Genomic DNA, 19,033 nt, shown 5'->3' with positions numbered 1-19,033 from the left:
GAGTAAGACTCCTTGCTGTATCGCCCAGACCCAGAGCTGCATCGCCTTTCTGCACAGCGGAAGTGACCCTACACCCCCTTTTTTTGTTGAGGTAATGCATGGCCTCTGTGTTGTCATTCATGATCAGGACACTCTTCCCCCTCAGAGACGGCAGAAAAGCCTTCAGGGCCAGCCTGATGGCCCTCAGCTCCAAAGGGTTTATGTGGAGTTTGGACTCCGACGGAGACCAACGATCGCTGGCAGTCAGACCATTGGCATGAGCTCCCCATCCTGTGAGGGAAGCGTCCATCACCACGGTCACCTCCGGCCACGGTTACCAAAACGGCTCCCCCTTCATCAGATTCCCATCGCTGGCCCACCACAAAAGATCCTACGAGACCGAAAGTGGAATCTGAACGGGATCCAACATCTTGCCTGAGAATTGCGACCACTGCATCTTGAGAACCCATTGAAGGGATATCATCCTCAGTCTGGCCTCTGGCACCAGAAAAATGCAGGATGCCATGAGGCCAAGCACCCTTAGGAATTCGAAAGCCGGAAGACTCTGGGCACGTTGAAATTTGTTGACCATTTGTACAATGTGATGAGCCCTCACCTTGGGAGGCGAGCTCTTCCCCAAGGATGTGTCCAACACAGCCTTGATGTACTGGAGCTGTTGGGAAGGTGTCATAGGCCACGTCTTGAAATTTAGGGAGAAGCCCAGCTTGTGAAGGGAGCAGCAGGTGAGGCTGAGATGATCCAAGGCTTGTTTGGAAGAATGCGCTCGGATCATCCAGTCGTCTAGGTAGGGGTAGACGTGAATCCCCCCTCTCCTGAGATACACTGCCACCACCACCATCAGCTTGGTGAAGACCATCAGGGCGGAGGTCAATCCGAATGGCAGGACCCTAAACTGAAAGTGCGAGTTGCCAGCCGCAAACCTCAGGTATTTTCTGTCCTTTGGATGAATCGGCACATGAAAATAAGCATCCTGTAGGTCCAGAGACACCAACCAATCCTGACGTCGAAGGGCCTGAAAGACTTGAGAAAGAGTGACCCTCTTGAAGTTGTCCTTCCTGAGGAACTTGTTCCACCAACGCAAGTCCAAGATGGGTCTCAGTCCCCCATCTTTCTTTGGAATCAAAAAATATGTGGAATACCATCCCTTGTTCTTCTCCGCCACAGGCACTAGTTCTATAGCGCCGTTTCTCCAGCAGGGTCAAGATTTCCTGCACAAGGAGCGGATCCGGAAGCTTCAAAGAGAGATTCCCTGGTGGATTGACATGAGGCCGCTTTAGAAAGGGAAGGCAGTAGCCGTGGGCTATTGTATCCAGAGCCAACGCATCCAAAGTAATAGCTCGCCATTCTTCGAGATGCTGAGACAGGCTGCCCACAACCGGCGAACAATGGAACATGGCCTCATAGCTGTTTTGAAGCAGCTGTGGCAGCGCCTGAGCGGCTTTGGCACCTCTATTTCCCCATCCACCATGGGTACCTTTACGGTGGCCCCTTTCATTAGCGGCTCCTCTCGTTCTACCAAAAGAGGAGTAGTAACGAAAAGAGCCCAGCTGCGCCCAAAGATTTAGCAGCAGCTTTGGAGGTCTGCAACCTCTCGCGGCTCTCGTCAGCCTTGCTGCCAAACAAATGAGAGTCCTCAACGGGCATGCTCAGAAGACGGGCTTGCACATCCGGAGCAGAACCCTACTTCCGTAACCACGCAAACCTGCGTATCACGGTGCTTGCAGCCATGGACCGGCTAACACTATCAGCCGTGTCCAACCCAGACTGAAGGGATTCACACATGGCATCCTTGCCATCCTGCAAAAGAGCAAGGAATCCATCCCTCTCTTTCCCCTCAGGGATATGCTCATCCGCTAGAGAGAGACAATTCCACAGAGTGTGTGAAAACCTTGCCAAGGCACAAGTGGAGTTGGACGACTTCAGTGCCATACTCCCAGCAGAAAATACCTTGCGTGCCCAACCATGGAAGCGCTTGTCATCTCTATCAGGAGGGATGGTAGGGTATGCTGCCTGCCTCGAGGTGGTCGTAGCCACCTGAACCACCAAACTCTCAGGAGTGGAGTAAGTGGATAGGTGGCTGGGGTCGCTACTGGATGGGCGGTATTTCTTAGTTAACGACTTGTTGACCGCCGGAAGAGTCTCTGAGTTCTGCCAAGTAGCCGCCACCCTTTTTTGCAATGCCAAATGAAAAGGCAACACTGGGTCAGTGGACGGACCCTGATCCAAAATATCAGTCAGGTCATCCTGATCAAATGCAACTGGAGGGCCGGACCACCCAAGATACTCTGTAACTCTAGACATCAACCTCCTATAGGAGGATTCAGCATGAGCCCCAGGCTCTGGCCTACCAGCCTCCACCTCAGGAGATGTGTCAAGGCCACTGGCATCATGTAACGACTGACCCAACTCCTCCAACTGACAGTCTTCCGAAAAGACCATGTTCGGAGCCTCCTGAGTTTCAACAGGCTTCAACAGGCTATAGCTCCATATCTGACCTCTCCTCATCCTCATAAATATCATGCAGAGAATGAAAGAACTCCTTCCTTGGGACAGGAGCGGCCCTAGAGTGCACAACAGGGCTCACAGTCTTGGATTAAGCCTTTCTCGGAGGAGCCACAGTACCAGAGGCCTCCCCCGGCAAATACTGGGCAAATTGCCCTGAAGGCGTCGAGGGCGCTGATGGCTTTGGAGTTGACATCGACAATGCCGTTGAAGGCTCCAAGGGCTGAATTGAATGCAAAGTTCCGACAGGCACGTTCAACGGACATGGCGCCGACGGTGTTGACGCCGACCTCGAGCCCTTTCCAGATTTCTGCGGTTTCGCTGGGGATGAAGACCGAGACCTGGATCTGGCACGTCTCTGGTGATTCACCTGAGCCTTGTCCGAACGGGATACTGATGGTTCCCGATGTTTATCGCGCCAAGTGCCCGGGCTCGAAGGCACGAGAGCATCGGACCGAGAACGTTCCCTGCCGGCTTCTTCCAAAGGCGCAGACGGAACTGTTCCCTGGGATTGAAAAATCACCAGCATTTGCTCCCTGAATGCCTCCCATTCCTCAGAAGTCGAGGATTTAGTGGGACAAGCCACTTTCCTCACGGAGCCATCATCCAACGAGGACGGGGAAGGCGACCAGTGACGCCGCTTCCGGGAGTGCCGAGACGAGGACGAGTGGCGGGACCCACTCCAGAATTGAGATCCCCAAGGACTCCTTCTGATGAGGAGAGTCACCCCTCGAATCGTCACTGGAAATACCTGTAGTTCCTCGGGATTTCCGCGGTTTAGAAACCCGACCTACCTGTAACTTCCCATTACGCTCCCGCAAGGCCTTGGCAGTCAACGACTGGCACTTCGAGCAGTCGGCAGTATCAAGTCAACGACTGGCACTTCGAGCAGTTGGTGGTATCATGACTTTCGCCCAGACGCCACAAGCAGATGTGGTGCGGGTCCGTAATAGGCATTTTAGACTTACAGTCCCGGGCATATCTTAAAACCAGACCGTGGAGTAAGAGGGGTAGAAGATAAAGACATTTTCTTCTAAGAAGATCACACGAGGTGCACCAAGTTCTCAAAGCAAACACGTTTGCAGAAAAAACGGAACTGAGGATACGGGCTCTGTGAGTCCTATTTATAACATCCGGTGACATCCCCCCCGACGGAGACCTTCGAGTGGCATCGACCTGATGCCACCAACGGAGGACGCCCTCTGCTGAAATAATTTCTGAAGCAGCACAGCTGTGGACATTACAAGTCAAAGATGTGGAATACGTTGGAGGACACAATCCATTCGAAAGACTTTTCTCGTAAGAGGGATAAGTAGTTTTGCCCCAGATACCCATGTTCCGTTTTGAAGGTAGAGATTAATGGGACACTTTGACTTTGCATAGTGTATTTTAAAACAAGACATGTGCGAAAGTATTTGGCTTTACATCACATTGTATGATGACATTTTGTGTCCTCTTTATGAGTTAATTTATTAATTACGGTTTGACATTTTAATAATATTAATGAAATAGTATGTGAGATTTGTAAAAGCCATAATATGTTGAAATAAAAAAATACAAAAACTATAATGTTGGAGAGGTTCTCCAGTCCCCTGTCATAAAATGAAGGGCATCTAATTATCAGGCTGGAAGTGGAACAAGAGAGAAAAATACATAAGAAACAAACTAAGTTATGAAACATCTGAAACCTACCACCAGGACCTTCAGGATAAGATGATTTTGGTAAGAAGATTCCAATCTGTGATTTTCTGCAAATTTAAGAAACAAAGTAAGATGTTAATGTTTAAAGAATGTAGTGCCGACATGAGAACAGAACAAAACAAAACAAACCAGAACAGCAATGTGTGTGTACAGAGGTCGGTTATAGACCATAAAATGTAAGATACTTATCACAACAGGGAATATTCATGAGCATGTGAATCCATGCAAGTCCCCATGCTGGAGAATAGAAATATATAATTCTTTGCTATGCAGTTGTCCATTGTCTCAGCCTCTATTGACCATATAGCCTATCATCTTTGTAATTAGGCTCATGTGGCCCATACAATGGGAAAGTGTGCCACAGCCTAATTTCAGGTGATCTGCTCAAAGAAACATCAACATTTTACTAGTGTTTGGATTTAGAGGAAAGGTTGAGCAATAGTAAGGTTACTGTGTGTGACTGAATTACTCTATTGAGACCATTGTGTGTGGTTGACTCATAGACTGTGAGCACGAGTGTTTGCCATCGCTGCTTGTCTTAAATCTGCCCTTCTTACTTTGTTCTTGCAGTTACTATATATCTGCTGTTTAATTTTATCTAGATTCGAATTATATGCAGTTATGTTAAAATGCTGTTTATTTGCATCTAGATTCAAATTGTATGAAAAACGCTGTTTGTTTTCATCTAGATTCGAACTTCATCTAGATGTAATCTTCTGGTATTGAAACGGGCTAATCACCCACAATTGCTGGTATTCCAGTTTGACACGCTTTCCCGATCCGCACACTTGTCAGTGCATCTTTAGAGCTAGATCTGTTTGTTTCTGTAGTCCATGTGAACTACATCTCCCAGCATAACTGGCCTTAAAACAAAGTTGGCAGTGCGTAGCGTCGGCACGTTTGCTAGGCCGGTTATCGCCGGTTTCCATCCGGGGTCATCGGGCATGGGCGGTATCCGCTATTTAAGGTAAGATCTTCTGTAATATTTTATTGCCTGACCTCTGTCAGTTCACCTTCGTTCCTGTGATGTCAGTCGCTATGGGGTCTTCTAAAAGAAACCGGATCCTTAACAAATACTTGGAAATTGTGTTCTCTCCTAGCGTTGGTACTATTACAATCTCTTCTGTTGGGTCTGCCTCCACTAGCCCTCTGCTCAGTACAGCTGACTATCCGGCTGGGCTCATGGTCCCCGAGTCCATTACAATTACTGTGCCTGCGGCAGTATATGAGGTCATATGTGCTTCCCTTAGCAACAAGTGCCCCTCTGACCATTTTCCGTCAGCTGCCTCTTCCTGTACGGCAGCTATCCAGTAGGATTGAGGTTGAGCCCATCTTGCTAGAATGGATGATGCACTTCCTCGCTTCTACCACCATGCCTATTAATCCAATAAGGACTCCCCAGTGCCAAGATGAAGAGGATAATGAATGTCCACTCAGTAGTCCTATGCTACGCTTGTGGTCTTTTTCTGCTATCAGTGTTACGGCTTCAACCATGTCGGAAGTTGTTGAGATTCCCGCTCCCATAAATACCCCTAATAATCGTACACAAAAGAAGACTGATGGTTTAACTACTGACTCTACTAATAGCAATACTGGCCAGACCACTTCTACAATGAAGCTTGTGGTTCCGTGCTCAGACCAGGTTGTCCTTCGCCCTCCTGAAATTACTCCCATGGTTGGTGGGGGTAGCCATTCTGTTGAAAGACGCAAGAAAGCACTTAAATCCATGCTGCTGAAAACCAGATCACAGATTAAGCACTCAACTGAAGTTGCTAACTTAATTTCTGAGCACAATATTGATATCTGTGCTATTTCGGAGTCCTGGCTGCATGAAGCAGCTGGGCCCGCTTTGACTCTGGCCCTTCCCCAGGACCATAGGATCCTAATATCAGATCATATGTGAAAGGAGGTAAGGTTACCGGTAAGGGGAATAAGACACTGGGTGTCATCTGCATAAATTGCATAAATTATGCTCCTGATTCTAACAGCTCAAAAGAGGCAGAGTGAAGATATTAAAAAGTGTGGGGAACACACATGATCCCTGTGGAACACCAGAGGGCAGCACATAGCCCTCAGCGGTAATATCTTCTAAGTATACTCTGGCCATTTGATTGGTCAAAAAAGAGAAGACCCAGCTGGAGGCTTCATGAGAGAAGGCGGCAGAATCTTGTAGTCTGGCAACCATGTGACGTTATCAAATGCTGCAGTCAGGTCCAGAAGCATCAGGAGAGCAGGATGTCCTTTATCAAAGTACTGCAAGATGTTTGTTTTTAAATCCAACATGGTGGATTCTGTACTATGATGGCTTCTGAAACCTGACTGTTTTGGTCTGGAGATGTTGTGGCAGCCGAGGAAGTCGTGGGTTTGACTGTGGGCAATCTTGTTCAGAATCTTCAGTAGGAACAGTGTATTAGTTATGGGGCAGTAATTACCAGACATATTGTGATCCAGGGAGAGTTTTTTAAGCAGCAGTGAGATCCATGCATGTTTGATAGTTGTAGGAACATGGCCCTCAGCAAAAGAGAGATTAACAAATTTGGTAATCAAAGGAGCAAGGCGGGAAGCACAAGATTTAACAATAGACGCAGAGCAAATATCACCCTTACGGTTAGTCGGCTTCAATCTTTCCAGAGGGTCGGGGATGTCAGCATCAGCAAACTCAGAAAACAAAGCGAGGTAAATTAGCAATTGGTCTTCCTAATCTCAGCACAGGGGTATTGTCCACCAGGGAGTTCAGGTTACGAGAGATGTTACTTTTGATGTTCTTAATGTTGAGTCTCATTGAATTCTGGATGCCCATAGACCAATTGGCGTCTTTTGTAAGCAAGGAGGATGGCAGACAAGGCTCCTCCAGCTCTCTTAGGATCTTAAACATTTCCCTAGAGTTTGAAGAGGCCCCTTTGATTCTTTTATTATAGAACAGCTTCTTAGCCACACAAATAACCATGACTTAATCGCACAGGTGTAACAGTCCTCGTCATCTAGACAGAGGGACTTCCTCCATCACTTAAATGCCTCATCTCTCAGAGACTTAAATGTATGAATTTCCGATCAGTACCAACATTTATATGGTTGTGTCTTCAACAATCATTGTTTCAAAGGAACCAGGCTCGTTCACGGCTAATCATGTTGTCATAGGCTGAGGCTAGGTTTGTAGCGGAATCAAAGCAGGAGAGATTGCCTAATACAGTGGCAAAGAATGGTAGCATAGAAAAAGGGTTCAGTTTACGCAGATTGTGACAAAGGGTCTTCACAGGAGAGTTTCTCTTTTTTCAGGCAGCGTAATCCTGGGAAGCAGGAAGGGAATAATGAAGTGATCTGACCAAGGGCAAGGATTCACTTCAATGTTGTCAAGCACTAACCCATGTGAGGCCCCCCAATCCAGGATTCAGGATTGACTTCCATTGTTTGCCCTTCACAGGCTTTAGGTTGTTTTGGCGGGACGGGAGGAGTGGTAGAGGAGGACCCTGCAATGGTTACCGGGCCACCTCCTCCATTTTCTTTCATTTTCTCGTCGCCAGCTTCATTCGCTGTAGAAATCTCCCTCTCAGCCGCTTCAGAATGTTGGCATGAAGGATCGCGGCCCGGCCACCTTCACTCCACCACCCTTGGAGAGCACACATTTTCCGCCTTCTCTCGTCACACCGTGGGTGCTGCACTGGCCACTGGCCTGCTGGCCGCCGGTGTGGGCCCTGCAGCGCTGTTCAGATCGGGCCGTCCCTCACACCGGGCTGTTCCGGGAAGCCCCGCTGCTCATGCCCCGATCCTTCCTTACCAGCTGGTGCGTGGCTGATGGTGGGGGAGAGCACTGACGTGGACTGGCCCCGGCCTTACAGTGCAGCCTCTACACACGGACCGTCCCATCCATGAAGGCAGTGCTGGTTTAGAAAGGTTGGAAGCTCCATTTGGTATCGCAAGTGGAGTTGAAGTGTAAAAAAAATAAAGAAAATGTAAAAGATTTTGAAGCTGCTGCCAGCCATGGGGAAACCACACATGGATCAGGAGCTGTACCATTCCTGCAGGGGCCTGACAATAGCACAAAGGCTCCGATACTCGTCTATAATAAAACATGAATGGCCCGCGCTGAGGAGATTATCTGCATGGGCCCTGTGCCCCTCTCTGCGGCGGGTGCACTGCTGCCTGCCAACCACAAGGGCGAAACAACAGGGTGCCATCTCAATACATGTGAGACTGGGAAAGCGGCCCCCTAAGAATAACCATTACCTCTCTCCAAGTGGTGCGCAGCCTTATATAAACATCTCCTGTGACTCAGCGGATGTCGCGGGCCTCCCACTGGGCCTATACTGAGGGAGGAACGTTAAGGAGCACAACCAAGTCAGGCCTCAGGCCAGCCCCGGAAGCCGACCCGCATAGCGCGCTGCCCATTATCCTGGCAAAGGGCTTCTCACATTGAAGCTCCCCCGTGGGAGGAGGAACAAACATTTCAAGCACAGACATGCATGGCCCGCGCTGAGGAGATTATCTGCGTGGGCCCTGTGCCCCTCTCCGCGGCGGGTGCACTGCTGCCTGCCGACCACAAGGGCGAAACAACAGAGTGCCATCTCAATACATGTGAGACTGGGAAAGCGGCGCACTAAGAATAACCATTACCTCTCTCCAAGTGGTACGCAGCCTTATATAAACAACTCCTGCAACTCAGCGGATGTCGCGGGCCTCCCACTGGGCCTATACTGAGGGAGGAACGTTAAGGAGCACAACCAAGCCAGCCCCGGAAGCCGACCCGCATAGCGCGCTGCCCATTATCCTGGCAAAGGGCTTCTCACAATGAAGATCTCCCGTGGGAGGAGGAACAAACATTTCAAGCACAGAGGTTTAGAACTTGGGACTTTCAACCCAACCCACCAGTGCAACATGGGTCCTTTTACGCCAGCCCCGTACTGTGTACATGGACAAGTCTTCGACCAGGCCACTTCCATCTCCGAGAATAAACCCTCACGTGCACTACAGAGCACCCTACGGGCTGCAGGCTGTGCGGACCCACATACAGTCACCTAGTCACGCCACCAATGTGGTCGCCCCACTAGGGGGGTCCACGGATACCCCTTCCGGCAGGTGGGTGGTATTCAACGCGACCTGGCAGCTTCCTGACAATGCCAAAGACACTGGTGGGCAAGAAGGGGGAAAAGAAAACTAAGAGAAAAAGGAGGAAGGAAGCATAAATAAGAACAAAGGGAAGAATAAAAAGAGGGGCAACGGGGCACATCCCTTACAGCTGCCAATCGTCACTTCAACATGGGTAACCCCAAGAAGCACGCTAAGATGGACCAGATTGCCAAATCTGATGAGAACCCTCCCATACCGGCGGAAATGCCGAGTCCCTCCCACCTTGATGTCTCTGCCCTTAATCAGACTTTATCAGCCCCGAAGAACAGTACCGACAACCTTGGGGCCAAAATAAACGCTTCAACATGCAAGGTGGACGTTTCAGCGATCCAGATTGACAAGCTTTGTGGCCGTATGTCTGAGGCGGAACAAAGGATCGGCGAGGGGGAAGATAAGGTAGCCACCCTGAAGCAAACTATTAAGAAGGTGGTGGCCAAGAATGGTGACCTTGAAGGGAGGTCTAGAAGGAATAACATTTGGATAACAGGCGTGGCAGAATCTAAACTTATAGACAAAATGGAGTTATTTGTGGAGAAATTACTTATGGATGTCCTGCAGGACCTGCCGGGCACGAACACATTTATGATAGAACGCGCACACAGGTCCCTGGCATCGAGGCCCCCCTGCCCCTTGGGCCCCAGAAAGAGCTATCATAGCACAGATTTTCAGCTACCGGGACAGAGATATCCTGCTCCGAGCTGCCAGAGAAAAGAAGGTACTAGAATGGGGGTCAGCGACCATTCGCTTCTTCCCTGATTTCAGTCAGCAAGTCCAGGACACAAGAGAGACCTTTCAGACGGTGAAAAACATACCAAGAAGGAAGAGGTACGCTACTCTATGTTATTCCCTGCCCAGCTTAGGTTGGTGCACTAGGGCAGGGTCTCCTTTTTACTTACCCGGAATCCGCTTAACGCTTTGCTATGGACATTCCAGACCCGAGGGCATCTCCTCCCAGGGAACCTTGACTACCTTACTACAACTACTAAGACTTGTGCAATTTAATAAGGCACCTAAGCGCTAGTAGCCGGCATGGTCTACTATTGCAGGTCCAACTACATGGCCGCCGATAACTACTGGTTATAAAAGCAACAAATATGGTGGTAAGCCTTCTGTCACTTGGAGTCAATCCAGCCGCCGGCAGCCCCCCTTGCCCAGTGGCATAGAAGGCATTGTTTGAGGAATTTGATGGAAATTATTAGGGGGGAGGAATTGGGAGTCCAGTATGTTTTTGTTTCTGGCGTGGGAGAAGGGCGGGAACAGGGGGGTTTGTTCAAATTAAGTCGTGCTATGATGTTTGGCGGGGATGGGAGGTTGGAATTCATGGGAGGGTAGGGGTTAGTGGGGTTCAAAACACTCCTAAGGCTCAAAGGATATTGTTTGGTCAAGTCACGATAAGCTTAGATTTTACACAGCAAGACCTCGAAGAGAGGCTTTCCCGTACCTTACGGGACACTTTAAGATCATCAAGGATACTGCAGTTGTCTCTTCTAGATATAACCATAGTAGGTTGTGATGGGCACTCAGGGAGGGGTGAAAGATCTGGGCGATGATGTCACATTGTTAACTTGGAATGTACAGGGGTTCACAAATGGGAAAAAGGTGCACCTGATCTCGGACTACACTAGAAACCACAAGGTAAATGTTCTCTGCCTGCAGGAAACTCATCTGGGGAAGGGATATAAGATCCCCAACCATGCATGGTGGGGAATTCATATATATTGCTCATCATTCTCTACACACTCTTGAGAGGTGGCTTCTTATATACCCTGCTCCTTGGAGTTTAAACTCCATGATCAGATTGGGGACAATGACGTGCGGTTTCTCCTGGTGGCAGGGGAAATAGCAGGATGGGGGGTTCTCATTGTCAATGTGTATGCTCCAAATTTCGATAGCCCAGATTTCTTCCAGAGCTGCACGGACAACCTTCGTACCTTCGCAAATTATGAAGTAGTGTGGGCTGGGGATTTCAATATGGCCATATAGCTAGACCTGGATAGAGCCTCCTCCCCTCCGAACACCCTCTTGTGAGCAGCCAAGAAATGGGCAACCCTAGCGGTGTATCGTGATCTTAATGACACCTCGCGTTTCCTTCATCCTACCCGTAGGGAATACACCTTTTACTCTGGCGTTCATGGTAGCTCCTCCAGAATAAGGACTAGAAGAAGGTAGTCACATGGATAAGCACTGAAATAAGTACTCATATCACAGATTGGAGGTCAAAAAGACAAGAGGTTCAGTCAGGTATTCAATTATCGCTTCATATTTTAATATTTATCCAAAACCTTATAAAAACAGACATTGTACATTCGCAGAAATATAAACATTAAAAAATCATTAAGTTTTAGTAATAATGCAAAATATTTGTATCAAAGCCATTGATAAAAAAGATGTTTTGAGGTAGTAAATTCCTAATTTATTTTCAAATTTGTTTATTAGCATTTATCATTTAATACAGTTACGGGACACCGGAAGTGTCCATAATTCGAGGATAATGAGCATCTCAGAGTGAAACATCAACAAATTAACATTAGAACATTAACTATCTCCCAGTGTTTTTTCCGTTGAGGTGATGTTGCTTGGTGGACCGGGGGATGGGGTCAAGGTGGTCTGGAGGAGGGGGGTGGAGGGGGCCATGCCTGTAAAGAGCCCAGCGAGGTGGCCACGAAATAGGCACTGGTCCTTGAGGTAGTAAATTCCTAAACCAATACTAATGAGAATCATGCAAATCCATCTTGAGATTCATTAATTTCATTCGAAAAAAATGGAGATGCTGTTGCAAAAAGTACTATAGGCAAATAAAGTGTCAAGTGCCAAAGTGCTAAGTGCCAACTGTAATTACAAACTATAAATGTAAATGTTATGTTTCATACATATTACAGTTTATATAAATATAAAGCGATAATTGAATACCTAACTGAACCTCTTGTCTTTTTGACCTCCAACCTGTGATATGAGTACTTAATAATTTCAGTGCTTATCCATGTGACTCCTTTCTTCTAGTCCTTATACATTAGCTCCCCAGGTCAATGGTATAGGGGACACCCATCCCTCTTGTCAAGCTCCTCCAGAATAGACTGTCATGTTATCTCCTGAGTTGGCCCGTGTAACCAAACGTGCCCAGATCTTCCCTAGATCATTCGCCAGTCTTGGTACACTTTGTTGGCCCTAGCTGTCCACCCAGGCAGCTCAGGTGGTGATTTAGAGCCTGCGCTCTTGAAGAAGCAGTCTTTCGGGATGAAATTCGGCAAGATATTTCAACCTTCTTTGAATGCGGGCTCAGTCGCCAACCCCAGGGTGGTGTGAGAGACCTTTAAGGTTTACATTCGGGGCAACTGCATGGCTAAAGAAGTGGGGGGTTCTGAAATGTATTTGTGATATTAAAAGACTGGAGACCCAACAAGGCCTCCAGGATTCCCTGGATCTACAGGCTCTACTTGGGGAGAAATGTGAGGAATTGGGTATATTAACAGCCAGGGAGGAGCGCTTTCTGGGAGATCCTATAGTGACAGTCGCATACAGCGAGGGGCACCGTGCGAGCAGGACGCTGGTTTGGGCCATTAAACACGAACGCCAATTGGACACTATAGAGGAGGTCGAAGAAGACAAGTGGGAACTCACTTGAGATAGCGGAAGGATCGATGCGACCTAATGAGAATTCTATGCCTGTCTATATACCACTCAGGCAACTGTGGGTCATGAATCAATAACACAGTATTTAGATAGAATTGCCCTGGGGTGGTTGGACCCAGCTCAAGGTGCGCTGCTAGACGACCCTCCCACCGATAAGGAGTTCCTCAAAGTGATCCGCTATCTCCCTAATGGTAAGGCCCCAGGCACGGACGGGATCACGGCTGAATTGTATAAGGTGTACCCTGATCTCCTAATTCTCCATAAACGAGAAATGTACGAGGTGGCCAGGACCTCAGAGACACTCCGCAGTCTACTACAACTGCCTTGATGACAGTACTGTTGAAACCTGAAAAAGACCCTCGCAAATGCTCCTCCTATAGGCCCCTCTCTTTTATTAATACCAACAACAGGATCCTGGCTAAGCTCCTGGCTGAGAGGCTTCTCCCTTATACGCCCAGCCTGGTCCTTCCTGACCAGGCTGGATTCATTCCTGGGCGCTCCACCCAAAATAATCTATGTAGATTGTTCATGTTAGTGCATAATGTGAATCCAGAGATCCCGATTGTAGTCGCCTCGCTGGAATGCTGAAAAGTTGAGTGGTCGTTTCTGTTAGAGGTCCTCCGCCGAACGGGCGTAGGTACCTCCTATATACAGTGGATGCATCTCCTATACACAGCCCCCAAAGGCCATTGTGTAGGCCAACCGTGTGCACTCTGAGGTTATCTATCCGACACGAGGAACCCGACAAGGCTGACCCTTCTCCCCCATACTGTTTGCCCTGGCAATCGTACCCCTGGTCTGCATATTGCGCGAGTACCATGCTCACAGGGGAGTATGGATTCATGCCCACAACTCCATTGTCTCCCCTTATGCGGATGACATGTTGTTATATGTTAAACACCCAAAAAACTATCTACAACCCATGGTGGAAGAGATCTCTGGGCATGCGGATCAACTGGACTAAATCAGAGGTCGTCCCTCTGACCCCCTGCATCGACCAAGGTTATATTGGGGAAGCCTTAGAATAGTGCCCTTGGGGGATTCTATACCTGGGAATACGGGTGTCCACCTCCCCGGGTACATTGTACAAGGACAACTATATGGCAGTCCTGGAGAAGTTGGAACATAAGGTGGACGCGTGGATCCGCCTGCCCATCTCTCAGACAGCCCGGATTTTGCTGGCAAAGATGGTGATCCTACCAAAATTCTTATATATTTTTAATATTGTCCCGATTCCCCCCCCCCACCTGGGTTTTGGTAACGACTCAAGGGCCTGATGAATAGGTTAATATTGGCTAGCGGACAGGCACAGATATCACTTGACACAATTTCTCTCCCCTGTATACAAGGGGGACGTGACTTCCCAGACTTATTTATGTATTTCTTGGTAGCGCAAATTCAATACTAGGTCTCGTGGTGGTCCCCCTCAGTGGACCTTCCGCATACCCTCCTCGAGAAGGAGACCTTGCAACCTAATGATGTGAGAGGACTGCTGTGGAACACCCCGCAGAGGCAGTCGAGATCTGACGTGCAGCCTTTGGCCGTCACACACAAAGCCTGGGACCACTTAGCTGCTGTGCGGGATTGCTGCAATGGTACTCCCCAACTTATGGCTATATAGCACGTCAGGTGCATTCCACTCACACACGAGGAGATTTTCCGATAGCACTTTGTAAAACTTAAAGTTCACACCCTGGGAGATGCGGCACCTAACGGCAAGTTTATCTCATGGGCAGAACTGAAGGACAGGAGAGAATGGACCCCTATCACTATGGTCTTGTACTTCTGGCTGCGTGAGGTGCTCCGTTCCATATGGTCGGACGTCCCAAACACAACTACAACCTCCCTTTTAATACTGCATGTTACCTCCCCGCCAACCACAAGAAAGCTGGTCTCCTATTTATATAAAATTATCTGGCCAAACAGTCCCAACCAGACAGGCAGGTACAGGTGGAAGTGGGAAAACACTTTGGGGAAGACACTGACCACGGAACAGTGGGATGCTGTAGGCTTGCAAAAAAGAACTATATCAATAAACTGGTTTCGCCTGATACACTAACTTTTTGCACCAAATGTATTATTCGGCGGACCGCCTGAATAGTTTTTACCCTGCTAGGTCACCGGGCTGTAAGAGATGTGGCAGGAGCCCAGCTGACTTCTACCATATGGCATGGTCCTGCCCCCAGGTGCAGGTTCTCTGGAATAAAGTTGAGGAGGCGGCCTCTAAAATGCTGGGCGCTCAGGTGCGGCACTCCCCCGAATTATGGCTGCTTGCTCTGGTGGAGGATGGCCTTCGGACCGAGAAACGCCTGGTGGGAATGGCATCCATTGTGGTGAGATCACTTACAGCCAAAACATGCGGGGGGGGGTAGGGGGAGGCAGGGCCCCTAACTTTCACAAGTGGTTTAACTACATGTCAATGTGTGAGAGGAGGAAAACACAATATGCCCCAATGCTTCCATCCAACAGCAGACCACTGGAAATCTGAGCTCTTCTCTGATCATATATGCTTACGAGGGTGGTGGACTCCTGAGCGCCATCCATTTCACAGTGAGTGACCTAGATGTGACTTAGTGCCATATTTGGTGGGATGAACAAGGGTAGAGTGGCACCCCTGATTCCTGGTACTTAAAGAAATGTGCCTTTTTGACATGTCAAGAAACACTTATCTAAGTTACAAGATTTTTATGTCTGTTTATCAGTTTTATTGCTGAAATGTAATAATAAGGTCGCTCTGGGGCTTGCTTCAGGGACACAGATTGCCTCTGGTGCGATATGAATATCTCTTGTCCATACCTCTACCTATTATCTTAGGCTGTCTTGACAGGGGGTGGCGCGGTGGGTGGATTGTGGGCATGTTACCCCCTTTTTTGGTTGTTAAGTTATTTGTGTTTGTTTAAAATGCCAATAAAAACAGTTTTAAAAAAACAGACCAACACCAGAGCCGTTTATGTGACATGTCCCAACACACGGGTCAGGCAGAGTCAGGCAATTGACAATAACCACGCAAACCTGACAGTCCTTTACCTTCCTCACAGGGATAAAAGGCAGAGCACAAAAGCACACTTCGAGCAAGGCCGAATGCACGACGAGACAGCTACACCAAACCGGCAGTTCAAAAGGAGAAGAAAGGAGGTGAGACCTGGAAAGACGACGAAGGAGGAATTGCCCTTGCCCTTTTCAACTCAAACCCGTGAAGCCTACGAAAGTGAAAGCATAAGAACAGGAGTTACAGCTGGCGTGTGGAGAATCAGATGTCAATGGTACACAGGGGCCTCCCGCTTTGATAACGCAGGCGGAGAGGCAAGCTGGCTACCGTGGTACTATCCTTGAATCCAGAGATCAGAGAAGCCAACATGTTCGGCACAGATGGTGAGTGGAAGGAAACAGATAGCAAACCGAACTGTGCTGTGCCCCAGGTTGCAAGTAGCAACATTTTGAATGCAAGGAATCCGAAAGAGAAAGAACTTGTGTATATGTGTGAACTTTAAAGAAAGCCCAGTTAAGGTCCACGTGCTGTCAGTCTAGAAAAATGGATACCTCTCATATTTGACAGCAAACGTATGTTGGTGGCCGTGGGCCAACCGTCTCATGCACGATATGACAGACATATAGGTTTCCGAGTTTGCCAATGAACGACCATTTTGATGTAACAAAGATCACATTTTTTGTTTTCTAACCATTGCTCATTGCTTTCTGTTCTTATTGCTTCGCAGCACATTTTCTGCTTACACTGCTCGACTGTAAAACATTGTTGTCTGAACGTGAAAGGACAAGGCCGCAGGGCCGCGAGGATAACAAGAGTTTGTTGAAACACAACGTAGGCAGCGCCAGGAAGGAATGCCCGTCTCCCTCCCGAATGTAGCCTTGAAGCAGAGCTGCAGGGCATTTAATCATTTCGCAGCTGCCAGCCAGTCTCGTTATATGGTAGTATATGTTAGACTAAAGCAGCTAAAGGCTTGAATTATGCTCTTCTTACGGCCCCCTTTACTGAGCCCTGTAGAGCGTGTCGGCTCCCAGGACACGAATAGCACCTCATAGATAGCAAGGTCTGGAATGTGACTCTTCCCCTGTATGTAGCGCGCTTCCAAGAACAGAAGCACTGTGTTCTGTTCAACAACTGAAAGATGCCTCCGCACTTGCAAATTACATATTGTTACTAGAATAGATATTTGAAGGTGTCATAATTGTCGAAAGTGTCCATCATCACACCGAGTTCAAACGTATGATATGCATTTTGTATATATGTAACTGATGTACGTAATTCACTCTCTTGCGTCCCTCGAGGTCTAGAGATACACGTCGCGGGGCGTGACACCGAGTTGGCCAACTGAGACTATTTGCTTTGCAATAAACCCTAGCTTTGGGAATACAACCTAGTGTCTGGTGTATCTATCGTGTGTGGTGACTTGCCTTGTTTCCATAGACGTAAGGGACCCCTAGAGGCCCCTTTCAAGATGGCACCCGAATAGGGACCCTCCCCCACTTGTTCCATCGCATACGTTGTAATTGAGTCAAGGCGGATAATGGTGAGGACGGGACGATCGAGCCGGGATCAAGAGGTGTTTGGGGCGCCCTGTAGAAGTGATGAGAGATTCCTTTGCAGATCTGCACACATCTGATCCCTGATTGACGTGCCTGGCTAGAGAACAAGGAGGCGAGGGTCCCGAAACGTGGCGGAAGCCAAGAAACGCAGACACGACGTCATTGGTTGCGTCAGTATACAGACGACTTGTGTCCGAAAGGACAAATTGATTTATCAGGCGAGTCATGCCCCGATTCAAAGTAATCCTGATATTGGTTGAGAGTTGACTTTGCAAAATCAAACGCCCTAGGTAAGGTTGATTAACCAGGGGGAAGGTTGAAACATGCCTGGGATATTGTCCACCTAGCAGGGTTTTTCTGCTGTGGTAGACAATCTTTGGAAGATGGACAAATTGCACCACCTGGGGGAACGCCGGCATATGAGATGTGAAGTATGGAGTGGGTGCAATAATATTCTGTGAGACTTGGCATAGGCAAACCAGAAAGCAACAAGATCATCAGTGGCCGATTAATGGTAGTTTTGAGATAGCGAGAATAGATAACTTGGAAAGGGTGTTGATAAGAAAGAAAGCGCGTCCTGGAGCATTTGATATCGTTAAGGACTGGAGAAGGGAAGCAATGCTCCGATTTAGAAGTAGAGCGAAGCATGCGCGCAGGCATAAATCGAAAGGTGAAGTAGCGGAAGAAAAGGAAGAGGAGGAGTGGACAGAGTCTAAGGAGGTCAGGTAGACGTGACCAGTTGAATATAGTAAAAATATACCCACAACGAGAATTGCACATAGCAGATTAATTGATAGAAAACATATTGACCCATACAAAACAAGTCCCAAGATCAGAAGCGAGGCCAAACACGTCAGTAACTAGTGCCCAAACCCCGCCCGAAGCCCAAACTCTCCCTCCTGTAGCTCAAGCCCTCCCATAGCCACAGACCGTGCACGTAACACTTCCTATTAGCCAACCAGGCCCACAGCATACACTCCCTGTTCCCATTGTCCGATCCGCACCTCCCGCCTTAGATACAGACTCGATACTGTCCGTCCCTCCCGGGGTTGAAGTTGAAACCACGGGGGCGAGAGGCGGGACTGAACAACGTGGATGCACGAGGGTAACTCGCAGTGCGATCAGCAAAGAAAGGAAGGTGGAATTGCAGCAACAGACAGAGATGTATATAGACAGGAATGATGGGACGGCAACATTGGCTTCGATATATGACTTTCGAAGAAGCAACTTAAGACAGGTAGTGCTGGAATGCATGGGTGAATATCTGGTGGAGAGATGGAAACAGTTAATTGGGAAATTACCACTGCAGCGATTGTTAGAATTGAATGCATTAGCACGCTGTAGGGAGAGGGATGAAGAAGTGAGAGAACATGTATATGGATTTTTTGAACTTAAAGATGAATTAGATAATGATTATGCCGAAATGTTTACTGCCACTGGGTACAGGGGTAAGGATATCGGGAGACATAGGAAGGAAGCTGTAGAGCCGTATACACAACGACGACATTCAATGTCGTCAGTGCAGAGGGGC

General features: G+C 48.2%; 1 protein-coding gene across 3 annotated transcripts in view; it reads right to left on the bottom strand.

Moving 5' to 3' along the window:
- Positions 1-19,033, bottom strand: part of ANO10 (anoctamin 10) — a 1,555,753-nt gene that overhangs the window by 1,094,383 nt on the left and 442,337 nt on the right. For all 3 annotated transcript variants that reach the window (XM_069648836.1, XM_069648835.1, XM_069648837.1), the window contains exon 7: positions 4,195-4,250. In XM_069648836.1, the coding sequence (XP_069504937.1) occupies positions 4,195-4,250 (56 nt within the window). The remainder of the gene's footprint in view (positions 1-4,194; positions 4,251-19,033) is intronic.

This window comes from Ambystoma mexicanum, chromosome 2q, assembly GCF_040938575.1.
Source record: "Ambystoma mexicanum isolate Mex_15411 chromosome 2q, UKY_AmexF1_1, whole genome shotgun sequence".
NCBI classification, from domain to species: Eukaryota; Metazoa; Chordata; class Amphibia; order Caudata; family Ambystomatidae; genus Ambystoma; species Ambystoma mexicanum.
Note: the sequence above shows the minus strand (reverse complement) of the source record. Positions and strands in the feature narration are given on the sequence as shown.